Source organism: Sceloporus occidentalis, unplaced genomic scaffold (genome assembly GCF_023333645.1).
Source record: "Sceloporus occidentalis isolate IW3139 unplaced genomic scaffold, rSceOcc1.0.p SCAF_5, whole genome shotgun sequence".
NCBI lineage: Eukaryota > Metazoa > Chordata > Lepidosauria > Squamata > Phrynosomatidae > Sceloporus > Sceloporus occidentalis.
Genome location: NW_028316985.1, coordinates 188,296,285 through 188,311,959, shown reverse-complemented (window position 1 = coordinate 188,311,959; position 15,675 = coordinate 188,296,285). Strand labels below are relative to the sequence as shown.

At 51.1% G+C, this 15,675-nt stretch overlaps 2 protein-coding genes across 3 annotated transcripts in view; one reads left to right on the top strand and one right to left on the bottom strand.

The window, feature by feature from the left end:
- Positions 1-5,452, bottom strand: LOC149313337 (uncharacterized). Of its 2 annotated transcripts, none has more exons than XM_089526484.1 (3): positions 4,196-5,452; positions 2,937-3,097; positions 1-2,341 (listed from the first exon to the last, which is right to left on the bottom strand). In XM_089526484.1, the coding sequence occupies exons 1-3, from the start codon at positions 4,383-4,385 to the stop codon at positions 1,043-1,045; spliced, it is 1,650 nt and encodes a 549-aa protein (XP_089382610.1). In that variant the 5' UTR covers positions 4,386-5,452; the 3' UTR covers positions 1-1,042. The 2 variants fall into 2 exon arrangements, with proteins under 2 accessions (XP_089382610.1, XP_089382611.1); XM_089526485.1 differs by having other exon boundaries at positions 2,937-3,079.
- Positions 5,453-5,781: 329 nt separating this feature from the next.
- Positions 5,782-15,675, top strand: part of DCTN1 (dynactin subunit 1) — a 73,125-nt gene continuing 63,231 nt past the window's right edge. Inside the window, exon 1 of the mRNA XM_089526481.1 lies at positions 5,782-5,882. The gene's annotated coding sequence lies outside the window, so the exon portion shown is untranslated. The remainder of the gene's footprint in view (positions 5,883-15,675) is intronic.

The window sequence follows — 15,675 nt, the reverse complement described above, 5'->3', positions numbered from 1 at the left end:
TTGCACAAAATGAATTTTATTAGAGAAGATATAAAAGAAGCAAGTTGACAAAAAAAGTGGTGTTCATATAAACTTGTCACTGCAGTTTCCTATTTGTTATACTGTACACTATATTTCCACAGTTCACCCCTCGATATACCTGTTCAAATGCCTGCTACTGTACCCATTAGGTACAGTACAGCTACCCACCAGGACACTGTCTTGCCCACCTGCCAGCCTCCGCACACACCCAACACCTTCCCTGTGCTTGAGCCTGCCCTCCTTTTACCTGGCCCCAAATTACAACAGATCCCAGTATAATGACTCTGTAATACAATCCAGTACAACAAAAACAGCGAAACGCCTCATGGCTCCAGGACACACAGCATGGGGCTTTACCTTGACATGGACACATTGATCCTTGGGAATGTACTCTCCCAGCCTCTGACTCCAATTGTCCTTTAAAGCGAAGCAAAGGTCACTGCGGTAGCCTGTCTCAGCCCAAGGAGGTTTGTGCCAAGCCAAGACCTGGTGTTCGGGGTCATTTCCCGCCGCTCCATCACCCACTGGTCTGGTAATGGGATGGTGGCATGGGGGGCAGGGGTAGAGTCATCATTTTGTTCTCCATGGACAGACCCCTGGTGCAACCCTTCAGCTAAAGGACTGGGAGGCTTTCCTTCACTGTAGACTACCTACAGCATCCATTTACTACCACTAAAGCTGATCCCATAGCAGGGGGGTGGGGTGTTAGTCTCAAGCAAAGTTGAGGGGAGTCTTGGAATGAGAGCCAGGCCCAGCCTAAACCAGCTGAACATTCAGACCCAGCGCAGCTGTGTTGAGCAATGGCACTGCAGGATGGGACAAAGTGTACAGGAGGGACATAAGTCCAGGAAGCAATCCTGTCTGGCCAGACTCTGCCCCTCAGTGACATTTACTCAGAACCCACTGCTTCCTGCCCTGCTAGCATCTTTCAGAGGTGACACTTGGGCTGTGTAGTCCTAATTTTATTACTCTGTGACTTGGTGTGAGCCGTTGGGTCTATGGTGGGTGGGGGGGTGTCTCTTCACTCCCACGTGATGCGCACCTCAAGGCCTTCCCTGCTGACCCTCTGGAGCAGCTCATCATAGTGCTTCCGATGGATGTCCGGGCAGCGGTCCAAACTAAGGTTGCCAAGTGGGTTATCTAGAGACAGGATCCGGTGGATGGTGCCACTGGAGACTTTGCAGCCACTCAGCGAAAGGAAAGTGAGGTGGGGAAAGGCGGTGTCAGTGCCAGGGCCCCCCAGCACTTCCGCAAACGCATCATCCAGAGAGAAGGGCAGGCCAAGAAGCATTATGGACCCCAGGCGAGGGGAACGTTTGAGGAGAGAGACCAGGCTGGCCTTCAACACCTGCAGTTGAGGGGAAGGCTCTTGCAGCTCTGAGAAGGACAGGCTGAAGTCCTCAAGCTGGGGGAATGCGTGAGGGGCCAGGGGGCGACGGCCATCTTTGTCCGAGGCCTCCTCGCCCTGCCCACCCTTCCAATAGTGGAAAAGGGCAGCGTGGAACTTCCGGAGGTTGGGGCAGTGGCCCAGGAGGATGTGGAAGGACATCTCGTCTTCATAGGAGAAGCCGTCCAGCGAGAGGGATTCTAGCTGGGTCCCCAGGCGTCTCGTGACCGGGAGCACCTCCTCCAGCTGCCGGAGCCCTGAGCACTCCAGGGTCAGGCTGGTGAGAGAGGCCCAGGGCAGGAAGTGCCGGGACAGGCCAGGTCTCTCCTCCAGAAACACTGTCACCTTTGCCAATTTGGGGCACACGGCCCGGACGACACGCAAGTTGGACTCGTTCACTTCCATGAGTTCCTTCAGAGGCAGTGTCGGCTTGGAGCCCACCTTATCTGGGTTGGCAGATGCCCAGCGCAGCACCAGCTCCTTTAGGGAGGGAAACCCAGGGGGCACCTGGACACCGCCAAAATGCAGGTCATGGATCAGGCACACAGCATCCGTGGTGAACTCGTTCTCCAAGAATACCAGGCTGGGCAAGGCCAGCAGCAGGTAGACCAGGGCCCAGGGTAGGTCGCTGCCATATGGGGTGCTGCTCTCCATTCCGTCCACCTCCAGGGTCTTCAACGCTTGGCAGCAGAAGGTGCCGGCCGTGGGATCATAGGCCAGATGGAAGAGGGAGGCTGGAGAGAGCTTCTTGCAGTCAGAGATGTCCAGCACACGAAGCCGCTGGCAGGTGGAGCCAATGGCGGATAGGACCTGTGTGTTGCACTGTGTCTCCCCAAGGGCCAGCGTTGTGAGACCCGGCAAGCCTTCCACGAGGTCAATCAATGCAGCTGAGGGAATTCGGCTGCAGCCAGTGAGAAGCAGAGAGGTCAAATTCTAACCTCAGAAATTGGAGTGGGGGAGAGAAGAGAGAAAAAGGAGGAGGCAGTTGGGGGAAGAAAAGAGAGATCATGAGCAATTTAATGCCATTTATTTAAAGTTGTATCCAAATGGCTGATCTTGCTAACTGCTCCTCCACAACAGCTCCCTGGCCACCGAACGACCCCCAGCTGCCTGTTTCTCCCCTTAAATCAGTCCTTGTGCTCTGGGTATTTCTGCCAGGGGTGAGGTGCCCTATGCCTGTGGCCACATGTTGAACCATGGGAGTGAGCAGAATATGCTCTTCTTTATAGCCTCTGGGGAGGTATAAAGAAGGGAACAGAGCAAGACAAGGCTTCCTGTCTCATTAGATAAGGCAGAAGGAAGGAGTGGGAAGAAGGCACTGCTCCATGGAGGCTACCCACTCCTGCCACGCTACAGACCTGACCCCAAGGGAAGGGCAGGTGAGAGCAAGCCATGCGCTCTCAAGCAAGGGGAGGGCCAGAAGAACTGCACATCTAGCCCAGAGATGCAGAAGGAACACGAAGGTCACTCAGGCTAGGAGGCAGGATCTGCCCATAACACCCCATGGCCACTTCTACTATCCCCTTACCTTGCAGCGTGCTGTCACCATCTGGGCGATGGCCTTGCTGACCAGCTGCGGACAGATGTGCAAGTACAGCTCTTTCAGGTGGGGCACAAGGAGCAAATGCAGCATGGCACGGGTCAGGCGCTCTCCCATTAGACTCATTAGCTCTAGAACAAGGGAGCCAGCTGAAGTTAGGAGACACGGGGATGGGGTGGGAAGAGAGGAAACACCCAGACGTTAACTCAGGGCCTGGCAAGACAACGGACTGTGTATTCCTGCATGGCAGTGGGTTGGGCTGAATGGCCCCAAAGGACTCTTCCAGTTATATATGATCCTATAACTTCTACTGTTTCTAGCCCTCTAGTTATCCTTTAACTGCCCGCTAAAGCATGATCTATCTAGCATCTGAACACAAAACAACTCTTTTCTGCCACTGGACAGCAGTTAACATTTGGCCAGAATGCTGCCGAGGTTCTAGTAGACATCTGTATGTTAACAAAGGGAGAAGCAATAGACAGGCATAGGCCACCAGGCCTTTACAAGCTGAAGACGTGCTGGTTTGATATTACACTTTATTCCATGCTGGGTTTTCTTTAAGCTCCTTCCTTCTAGGTAGCCAAGCAACATTTACCAGGACCACCTGTATATGCTACTATGAGGCACATGGATGCCCAGGACCACTGGACATGTGCTTGCTTTTGGCCACCTGCTTGTTTCAAGAACAAAAAGCTGGAGAGCATCCAACAAGACTCATGAGAGAAAAGGGAAGCACAGTGGGTCTTTGGTATCCGCTTGGTTTGATTCTGGGACCCTTTCTGGATACCAAAATTCATGGATGCTCAAGTCCCATGATATACAATGGTGCCCCTTATTTTAAAAAACTAAATAAAATAACAAAATCAAGGTTTGTTTTTGGAATATATATATATATATATATATATATATCTCAACGTGAAGACGTTGCTGCTTGAATCCATGGATTTGGAGGGCTGACTGTATGTTCCAGGAGGCTGGGAAATGGCGATTGTTAGCTACCAAGCCCACTGTGTTTGGCTGTGGATACGCTACGCTTTCTTCACACTTGAAAGCCAAGACTGCAGAGACTTCTGAACAAGAACCTCCTGCACCACTTCCTGGCAAAGACCAAGTGCCTTTCCTTTCTACACCACGCCCTGCGTGCTTTGCCCTTTGCCCAAATGGCCTTTGGAGCTCTGGGTGCCACACGCCCAGCGCATTCTCTGCCAGCAGCCTCCAGTCCCTCCCAGTGGCTGCGTGCCTCTCACCCAGTTCGCTGAAGGGTCCCTGGATGTAGCGGAACTGGTACTCATCCAGGTACTTGTCAGTGTAGTCCTTGGCCCAAACACGCTGCATGTTCCTAGCTATGTTCTCCAGGCAGAGCCTCTGGAGCGACCGCTGGCTTTTCTTCCTAGGCATGATGCTGCTGCTGCTGCTGGAGAGAGAAAGAAAAGGCATGAGAGAAGGGGCCCAGAAGGCAGGGAGCTTTGGTTCCAGAGAGGTGGATCTTTGCACGGAAGCATTCTAGTTGACCGAAAGTTGGCGTGACTAATGCCGATGGGTGCTTAATGCCAACTCTTTCCTCCTGCGCTACAAAAACAAGCCCCCGAGGCAGCCGTCCTCCGCCTGGCGCCACATGCCAGGACTGTGACCTCTGGATGGGAACCGTTGCCCAAAAGGCCTGAAGGGAACCAAACAGGCGACGGCTGCCCTAAGGAGGAAGGAATCAGCGCCATGTATGCAGTAACTGTGATGAGACTTGGGTTTGTAATACACAAGTGGCAATCTGCAACGCCAACAATGCTAAGAAGGCTCCATGGCTCTCTGGCGGAAGGGCAACACCCGGATCCTGCCGCATTTGCACTCTGCTTGTGCAACTTCTGGGCAGCTGAACCAAAGGAAGGCTTTGTAACCTCTGTCTTCTCTCTGATGGCCATCGCAGAGTCCTAGCCTCGGAAGGGACCCCAAGGGCCCCGTCCCAAGGCCCTTCTGCCCTGCAGGGAGACTCCTCCGCCCAAGGGCCCCAGTCTGGCTGCGTGCATCCGGGGCTCCTCTAGCGGCCGACGGCCAGCCCTGCGCCCCTGGCCTCCTGGCCGAAAGGAGACCCTCCCCTTGGGCTCAAGGGAAGGATGCGGGGGGGGGGGGGCTCTTCAATGCTCGGATCCTGCTCTTCAGCCCAGACGCCTCCGTTCTCTTGCGGCCTTTGGGCAGCCTCCTTCTTCTGCGGAGGCTGTTTTTAGGCAGAGGCTTTAGAATGGCCCTCTCTCAAAGGCGTTCCTGCGGGCAGAAGGCGGCGGCTGGGCTGGATCAGGGCCCTTCTCGGGGCCCCTTCCCACTCTGGGTCCTAGGCGTCCCGCAGGCAAGGCAGGAGCAGGGGCTTCTCCTGAATGCCCCTCGGGGACCCTTCCAGTTGCGGCCCTTACGGCTCTGCCCTGCTTCTCCGACCGAGGGCCAGATGCCTCCCAGGAACCGAGCGAGCCCCGTCCGCGGCCAGTCCGCCCCCAGAACGCCCTTTGGCCGCAGGAGGATTGACCCAGCCGGGCCCCCGGAGCTCCTCCTTCCCTCCCTCCCTCCCTCCCTCGAGGACTCGCCCGGAGCCAGGGCCCTCCGCAGTGAGACGCCGCTCCCGCTCCTCCGGCGCCTGAAACAGAAGGGCTTCGTCCGCGGACCAGGCCTCTTCCGCCCACCGGAAGTTAGTACTCAACCACCGAGGCGAGGAGGAAAGAGCGGCTTCCGCTTGCTAAACTAGGCAGGCCAAAGACGCCACTTCCGCCCTCATCTGACGTAAGTGACGTCCGCCTTTTTGCCCTCACTTCGGGGCGCGGTCCGGCTTCATTGGCTTAGTGCGCCTGCGCACAGGCCCTCTTTCGCAGGGCTGTCTACAGCGGTGCCTGAGTCAGAATTGCATCCGGCGGAGAGAGGGGCAGGAAGGCGGTTGGCGGCTCCTAAGCGCCGGTGAGTCAGAATTAAGAGCGAGAGACCGGGGGGAACGGGGAAGGAGGTTCCTCCTCCACTTCCTGACACACAAACGGCCTTTCAGGTCCCAGAGGGCGTCGGCTGGCCTACCTCGCAGGGGTGGCAGAGAGGACCGAAGAAGGGAATACCCCGGTTTGGCCCCGCTTTAAGTCTTTGTCTGGCTCAAAGGCTATGGCATTCTGGGAGCTGGAGTTCGTTGTGGGCCCAGAGCGGAGCAGAGCAGAACAAACTCCCAGAATTCCATAGCCTTTGAGCCACGTAGAGTCAAAGCGGTGCTGAACCGGGTTATTTCTCCAGTGTGGATGCATCCTCAGTGCCCCAGATATGGACCTTGAGATGCACACACTCAAAGCATAGGTTTTAACGGCTTTAAAGGGTGTTTTGTCTTGTGAGCCGCCTTGGGTCCCTTTCTGGGAGGAAAGCGGCATTAAAACGCAATGGTTTGCCTTGGAGTCGCCCTGAGTCGGAAATGACTTGAAGGCACTCAGCAACAACGACAACAACAACAACAACAAGGACAACAACAACAGTGCCAGCAGGATAAAAATAAAGGATGTCGGACCATTGTAAAAAACTGATGCAGTTCTCTCTCTCTCTCTCTCTTCTCTCTCTCTGTATATATGTATATATATATAGTTTTATCTCTATTCGTTTTATTCTTTTAGTTCCGTAAGAATTCAATTCCTTTTTAATGTATGCTTTCAAATAATGTTTTCAATTGTACTGTTTTTAATGCTCTGACGCCGCTCTCAAAAAGAGCGGGAATACAAACAGTAGCAATAGCAACAGTAATAAGAAGCTACCATTTGCAGCAGAGGACTCAGCTGCGTAAAAGAGCAATGCATAAGATTGCAAGAAGTGCCTGAAAGGTCCCTGAGAGGCCCCTGAAGTGTCCTTTGGCCCAGGATCCCCTCCTGCTTTCTCTGAGGTTGTGAGGCTGCGTTCTGCAAGGAGTCCAGTGAAAGAAGGGGAAGAACAAAGGCATCCATAGCTCCCAAACTGGCATGGAGCCCCACTTTCCTGGAGGGGTGGACCCTCCTGCTTTTGGGTGCCAGGATGAGCGAGGACTGTGCAGGCGAGGCCTTTCCCGGGAGCCCTTGGCGGTGGCTGGCGGACGCCCATTGAGCACCTAAATCTGCACAGAGTAAGAGAAGGCTGTGTCCTGTGCTGCCTTAAGCGGCGTTCTCCTTGGTGCAGAGGTCCACCTGACTTTCCCCTCAGAGAAGCCAGGCATGTCATGCAGCTCACGGAGGCGGAACAGATCCAGGTGCCTCAATGCTCTTCCTTCGCCTACTGTCCAACCAATGCATCCCTGGCTACCAGAGTGGTTGTGTGTCGCTAAATGAGTGCCCCACATCTGCGGAGACCTTTGTGCCATTCAGACAAACCGAACTGGGTTTTCAGACTCTTTCTCTTGTGGCAGGCTATAGCGTGGTGGTGGTCCTTGTGACTGGGCAGCTCTGTGCTTTGGCCAGATGGACGAGGCCAGGCCTTGGCAGTAGAGGGCCAGCACTGGAGAGGCACCGCTGGCGGCTGTGCAGGGCTGGGTCTTGGCTGGCAGGAGCTGCAGCTGCCCACGTCCGGCTGGTCCTGGCACCGCTGTGGGGGAAAACAAGGGGAGGCATGGCCAGTGAGTTGGCAGACCTGGCTTTTCTGTGGGTTGCGTGCTCGTTTTAATCACATCAAGGTTTTGGGTCCCTCGGTGATGTTCTCTAATACTTGTGACTTTTTCTTTACCCCAGAAAATATGGTAACGAAAATAACTTGGTAGTACTCTGGGAACCATACTTTATGAGGGGAGACTTAGGGAGCTGGTTCTGTTTAGCCTGGAGAAGAGACGGTTAAGAGGTGATATGATCGCCCTGTTCAAGTATTTAAAGGGGTGACACTTTGAGGAGGGAGCAAGCTTGTTTTCTGCTGCTCCAGAGAATAGGACACAATGGAGCCATGGATGCAAGCTCCAGGAAAAGAGATTCCACCTTAACATTAGGAGGAACTTCTTGATAGTCTGCCTTGGACTCAAGTCTCCTTCTTTGTGGAAGCTTTTAAGCAGAGGCTGGATGGCCATCTGTCAATGGGAATGCTTTGATGGAGAGTTCCTGCATGGCAGAAAGAGGTTGGACTGGATGGCCCTTCTTGAGGTCTCTTCCAACTCTATGATTCTACTTTGGGTCTTACTGCTTCTGTGTCCTTAGTGGCTTATTCTAAACAATAGTAAAAATTGTGATAATAATAATAATAATAAACTATAAATAAATAACTTTCATCCAGGCAGATCAGAGAAAGACAAAATTCCACTGACTGCTTTAACCTCGGTGGTTTTTTTGCTCTCTTGTATTGCGAGGTATAAAAAACCCCTATAGCTATAGGGATGGTTTTGGGTGCAGAAATACCCAGAAGCAGAACACAGATGTTGGCGTGAGGTGGAGTGTTTGCTTTGAACAGGAGACGCTTTGCCTTATGTGTACAACAAACAATCAAAGCCCTGTAAGCAGCACAGATCACAGGTCACCCTGCCGTAGATTTGTTGGGACAGTTTTGGTCTCAACTGTTTTTTCTTTGTAGAGGAGAACGTGGTTAAAGCCCAAGCAACTCTGCAGGTGGCAGTATTGTAACCCTCCGGTGTGGGTCCAGTTCTGTGTGAACTCAGCCACAAAATCTGACTCTTGGGGACTCTAATGTCTCTTTCTGCCTGGATGAGGGTTGAAAAAAATGCCTGAGCTGTGTATGTGTTGCTTTGCAGATTAGTCTGGAAGCTTGTGATGGGCAATGGGCCGGTCCTATAGGTTACAATGAAGATTGTGACAGTGATTCCAATAATGGCCATCTGTCGGGGATGCTTTGACTGAAAGTTCCTGCATGGCAGTGGGTTGGACTGGATGGCCTTTGTGGTCTCTTCCAACTCTATGATTCTCTGATAATACTCCCATCTAATCAATAATGTGACACACAGTCGTAGAATCATAGAGTTGGAAGTGACCCCAATAATGGCCATCCAGTCCAACTGCCTTCGTGTTGCTTGAGATTTCCTGCATGGCAGGGGGTTGGACTAGAAGGCTCTTGTGGTCTCTTCCAACGCTATGATTCTAGGGACTCACACTCAAAGGATCCCCGACGGATGGCCATCCGGCCTCTGCTTAAAAACCTCCAGTGCTGCAGCAGAGGCGTCTTCGCTTGCTACCTGAATCAATGACTCGCCGTGCAGTAGCTTAGATGCATGTTATGATCTTCCATTAGCAACCCTTGGTTAACAGGGAGGAGACCTGGGCGGACTGAGCTTCCCTGTGGGAAAGGGAAGACGATGGTCTGTTTCTGCCCAATGACCAGGAGGTCTTATAGGCTTTCCCTAGGAAGTACAAAGAAAAAAGAAGCTTATTGGGGCGCCCTGCGCAACTGTGTGTGTGAAAATGAAATACTAGCCGAGAGGTATTTGATAAAGTGAGAACCCTGTGAAACTGAGCCCTTGGTGTCCACTGGGCTTTGGTTCTAGGACCCCCCCCCCATGGACCCCAAATCCTGGGATGCTCAAGTCTCATTAAATACGGTACAGTGATCTAGTAAAATAGTGTCCTTTACACAAAAAGGCAAAATCAAGGTTTGTTTTTTGGAATTTATATTTTTGGGAATATTTTCAAGCTGAGCATCATTGAATCTGTGGATAAAATAATCTGTAGATAAGCCAAGCTGACAGTAGAAAAAGCCCCGTTCTGTATCACACTCCAGACAGATGGGGAATTTGCTGCTTCAAGATCGGCAACAACTGATTCACTTGGATAGCAATAAAAAGGCAGTTGACAAATTTCCGTAGGTCTGTATGATCATCGCGCCTGGTCTTAGGAATCGGATGCAGTGGGATCAGATGCAGCAGCGCATAACAGGCTCATAGGACCTGCTGCCCAGCTTAAGTGGTCTTCCCACGGAGGCATCTGCTTGGCCATGTTGGGGCTGGGAAGCTGCTGGACTGTGGGGCCTTTGACTCTGATCCAGAAGCTTGGTTATTAGAAGAATAATCTAAAACGTCTAACTGATAGGAAGCTACAAAAGTAGGCTATGTTATGGTGCTGAGCCTTTTAGGACTGTTGGCTGATTCATTTTAGCTCAGGGCTGGGGAACGTTTAGCATACTGGGTCGGGGTTTTTCTCTCTCTCTTTTACAGGACTTGGCCCACTTGGACTTTCCTGGACTGCCCTTGCTTGGCAAGAAGGTTAAATGGAGTCAAAGGCTTTCATGGCCGGCATCCATAGTTTTTGTGGGTTTTTTGGGCTATGTGGCCATGTTCTAGCAGACTTTCTTCCTGACGTTTCGCCAGCATCTGTGGCTGGCAAAGTTGGGTCTATATATACTCTGTGTGAGCCTGGGAATGCAGGGGTGATTTGCAGCAGAACAAGACACATGCAAATCCCTCCTGCATATATAGTATAGTATATATAGACCCAGCTTTTTCCAGGCAAGCGTTCTCTGAAGATGCCAGCCACAGATGCTGCTGGCAAAATGTTAGGAAGAAACTCTTCTAGAACATGGCCATATAGTCCAAAAAAACCACAAAAGGCTAAGGTTAAGTGGCTTCTCCTGGAAGAGGCCCCAGGAGCAGAGGCTCACCTTTTAAAAGCGCATGGGGCCCGCCTGCTTTTGTTAAATCAAGATCCTTGCTGTGGACTGCTTTGGTCCATCTGGTTTGACTTTTAGAGGGGGGCATTTTTGACAGACAGTGCAGCCCTCAAGAGGGTCTCAAGGGCAGAAGTGATGCCTTCTGGTTTAGCTGGTCAAGGCCGTGGGTGACCAGGTGGGTATTTCCTTTGGGGTTTTTGTGGTGTCCCTGCATGATGCACATAGTTATTTAAATGTCCATGTACCATAGTAATGAAATGAATAAAAGAAAACCTGACTTTATTGCATAATTATTATCCTGATGAAGGAGAGAGCTGCACTAGCAGCTGGTAAAGAACAAGAGAATGCCAATATCGGATGGGAAGACCGGAAGGGACAGTAAGATGTGAAGCAGGGAATGACAGACCTGTGACCTTTGGGGCAGCAGCAGGCCAGCTTCTGACCTCTGCGCAGAGGTATGTGGTCAAGGTGGGCTACTCCCGGCCCACCCTCACAGAAGCAGAAGATGGATAGACATGGAAAGGGAACTTAGCTGTACAGCAATGGAGGGTGGGGGGGGGGAGATGAGGGACTTATTTGGATGGAAATGACCCTGAGCTGAAAGAGACTAACCTCCTCCTGTTCCCAGACAGCAGCATCTTCGGCTCCTCTCCGTGTTGCTATGGTTACCCTTCAATGAAGCACAATATATTGATTTGCAGTTTCGTTTGCTCCAGTTTTAGCTGTAGAAAAAGAGAGAGAGAGAGAGAGAGAAGGCAGTTGCTTTCCTCAAATGTCTCTGCAAAACAGCCCCCTTCTGTCCTTGCATCTGCCGCAGCTTTGCTTCCACTCTGGGGCTTTTTTAGCCACTGCTAGAAATGCAAAATGGTGCAGTTTGACAGTGCGCAGTTGCACACCGTTGGGCTTGCGCAGGGTCCTAGTGCCAAGTGGATCACTCTTTTTCCTGGGAAGTAGGGAGCCATTTTTCCTCTTGGGGTCCCCTGAGGAACTGACGGAAGGGTCTCCTCCCTCATGGTGGAATCTCTTTTCCTGAAGCTTGCGTCCATTCTTCTTAGTCTGCTGTACCAGAGAACAATGGATGGAAGCTCCAGGAAAAGAGATTCCACCTAAACATTGGGAGGAACTTCCTGAGAGTAAGAGCTGTTCGACAGTGGAATATACTGCTTGGGAGTGTGGTGGAATGCACTCCTTGGAGGCTTGTGGGGTCTCCTTCCTTGGAGGTCTTTAAAGAGAGGCTGGATGGCCATCTGCCACAGGGCATGCTTTGATAGAGAGTTCCTGCATGGCAGACTGGGGCTGGACTAGATGGCCCTTCTTGGGGTCTCTTCCAACTCTAGGATTCTATGGGTTTCTCAGTCCCTTTGGCCTGGTGGACAAGCTGGCAGAACTGGGGTGGAGAGCCTGTGGTGGAGAGCAGCCCCCCGTTCCCTAGCCCCACTGGTTGGGACTGGTGGGGTTTAAAGAACAGCATCCTCTGGAGGGCTGTGGATTCCTCACCCTTGTGGCAGACCCTCGACTCTTGGCGTTTTGAGTGACAAGAGGTGCCCCCCTTCACCCAGTAGCCCCTGTTGAGCAGCTCTTTAATGGCAACAGGAAGTAAGGCAGACGTTCCTTCTGGGTGACTGAGGAGCCACTGAGGTGCGTAGTGTGTGTCTCTTGGCACCTTCTGTCCATCCCATGTTTCCTTATGTCAGCAGTTCTCAACCTGTGGGCCGTGACCCCTTTGGGGGTCGAACCACCCTTTCACAGGGGTCACCTAAGACCATTGGAATACACATATTTCTGATGGACTTAGGAACCAAGACATCACAATTTTATGGTTCGGGGTCACCACAACATGAAAGGTCTGCAGCATTAGGAAGGTTGAGAACCATTGCCTTATGTGGCACGGTCAGCCCTCTGTATTCACAGATTTTTTACCCACGGATTCAAGCATGCGCAGCCTGAAAATATTTGTTAGGGATATAAATTCCAAAAAGCAAACCTTGATTTTGCTATTTTATATCAGGGACACCATTTTACTATGCAATTGTAAATAAAAGGACTTGAGCACCCACAGATTTTGCTATCCATGGTGGGGTCCTGGAGCCAAACCCCAGCAGATACCAAGGGCCTACTGTATATAATTAATTGATTATTCCACCTTTCTACCAATGTAGGACCCCAGGCCGCTTACAAAAAGCTCGAACCTGATAGGTGCCAGGACTAACAGCTGCTGATTTGAGCAGCGCTTGGTATTTGCCAATTGCCGGAGGCGTTTGCTGGATGGAAAACCTGGTTGGTTACCTAAATGAGAAGACATTCCTGCTGGTGACAGCACAGCTGCCAGAGGAAGAGTTTGGTTTTGTTGTGGTTATCAAGAAGTGTTCATACTTGGCTGTTGACATGGCCTTAGGAGGAGGCACATGCTCAGAGGCACCCTTGAACTTTGTGTTACGATCACTGTAACTTTGTAATTAAGGTAGAGGTGGATCAAGGATCCCCCAGTTGCTCTCCCTTTTTGGCACAAAGGGTGGACTGATGACCCTGAAGCCTCCAACAGCGAGAGGCCCACGCATCATTTAATGACCCATTTTTCAAAGTCAGAAGTAGACTTCCAGCCGCTTCTAATGGCAGAACATTGGCTCCCAGGTCCACCAGAGTTGCTCATTCCTGATTAAACTAGGTCCTTAAAATAGGCATGAATCCTTGTTCTGCCGAGAGCTTTGAAGGTGGAGAAAGAAACTACTCTTGTGAGGCTGTGAGTAGCACAAAACCTTGAAAGGATTCTGTCTGTCTCTGCGGATGGCAGTGGCAACAAGAGCTTCCGTTGAAGAGCTTAAATCACAAGATGGCCTCTGTAGGCATACAAGCCTCTGTGAAAGCAAGCTGTCTTTCAGAGAGGTCTTTCCTCAGCCATTGGGGCCTTGCTAAAGGTCCCCATTGAGAGCCAGCATGGTGCAGTGGCTTGTGCATTGGATTATGACTCTGAGAGACTAGAGTTTGCATCCCCCTGCTTCACCAGGGAAACCCAGTTTCTGCCATGATAGGGTGGTCTTAGGGTTGTCATAAGTTGGAAACAACTTGAAGGCCCACAACAGCAACAGGGCACCACCAGCAGTTTGAATTATACTGGGAAGCAAGCGGGGGCCAGGGTAGTTATTGCAGTGAGGTGAATACATGCTCTGGATATGTGGTCACTGTTAATGCCTGGAGATGGCCTCATTTCGGATCAAAGCGGCTTTCAGTAGCCATCTCTGTGTAGTGTATACAGCAATAATCTAGATGTGAAATAACTAAGACATGCTTCTCCAAGGCTCGATTGGGTTTTAAAAACATAGCCCAAAGCCCACCGTACTGAATCTGCTACAGGTAGACGTCCTTAATTCCTGCCACACAGTGGAGGGCCACATTTTGCCCACCGCTGTGGGTTTGGGGCCTAGCAGTTCTGCCTCTCTATTCTGGATGTACTGCTGTTATGAGTGTCCCACCAGCTCCATGTCCGGTGGAGCTTTTGGGAGAGTCCTTAGCCAGGCTTGAGGGCTCCAGTTGTTGTCCCACTTGCAAGGTTCTCCAGCTCAGGGCCCTTAGTTGTGGAGCTTAGGCCAGGCTCCCCTGCTGTTAGCTGGCCACTGGTTCCTCTGCCTCTGAGCCTGTTCAGTTTTGAAGTTTTGATTTGGCTTTGCCGCTTGGAATGGTCAACAGATGGACCGCTTGGTGTTCAGCAGATCTGGGAAAGGCAGGCTCATGTTGTGGGATGTGAGAGAGAGGTAGAAAAGGAAAGAGCAGGCCTGCCCTGGGAGTAGCCCTCATCCCTTTGTGCCTGTGCCACTGGGGCATTGGCAGTTCCTCTCTGCAAAAGGGGCTGCAGTTCAGGCGGCTGCTTCTTAAGGTACGGAGGAGGCTTTCCTTGCCTCTGTGGGGACCTGCGATTGAGAGGGATGTTGATGCAGAGTGTGGTGGCCTTCTCAGGGGCCTGTTTATGTTAAGTACTGCAAAGTAAATGAATTGCCCACAACATTGATTTTTGTTGGATGAGATGTCATAAAACTTCTCTCTTGTCATCTCACGTTGTGGAAGACAGCAGCCACGCTTTCTGGTCATGGCAGTTAAATGACTGCTGTTCCAGCCATGAATTCTTCATGTGCATGTTTACTGTTTTAAAACCACTGCCATTTGTGATGTATTATCATCACAGGGTAGCTGACCAAATGATAACATAAATGAAAATGCAGTTATAGTTGCACACAGCAGCAGTCCTGGTTTTTACGCAAGTCCATAGGTTTGCTTTAGGGTTGCCATAAGTCAGAAACGAATTGAAGGCACACAACATGCATGGCAGGGGGTTGGACTGGATGGCCGTGCGGTCTCTTCCAACTCTATGATTCTATGAACAACAACAGAACACGAATGCAGACCAGGCTAAATGTGTCTTCACTGTTCTGTCTTCTCAGATGCCAGGAGGGATGAGGCCATATCTTTCTCCCTGGGGAGGGAGTTCTAAAGGCATGGGGCAACCACTGAGGGAATCTGCCAGGCAAGTGGCTTTTTTGGAAGGCTGTCTGACTATTCCTTGCCTAAGACAATCCTATGAAATTCACGGGAATAGTACTAACAAGGCTTAGCTCTGGTGCCCCTGATGTTGTCTCTGGGAGATCCTCTGCCAGTGCCATCTCCACCAGCACCACTTACTGCTGTTGCTGCCCAGTGACTGTGTGGCCCATTGAGTCTGGCTGCTCCTCAGCCAAAGCCTGGCATGGGACTTAGAGTTCCTGCCAGCAGCACTGCTACGGTCAGCATGGCTTCTTGCCTAACAGGTGCACATAATGCCATCCCCACTGCGGAAAGGCAGTACCATCTGTGAGTCTGGAAAGGTATTGCTATTGGTGGACTAGAGAAGATAGATCAACAATATTTTCTTTCCTTTCCTTCTAATATTGATGGCTCATTCTTTGATTTACTCCAGGGATGAGGTGGGGATTTGTCTGTTCGTCATAAACTGGCAAAACGAAAGAGGTTCCTTATAGTTTAGTTGTTCCTTGCAGTTCAACACCTTGTAGCTCTATTGATAACCAAAAATAAAAAGCCAGTTCGTAATTATTTTCTAAATAAATCTCATTTTAACATGTCAAGCGATAAATTTATGGCAAATGAAGTTCTACATATGTACATATTTCATGTTCCT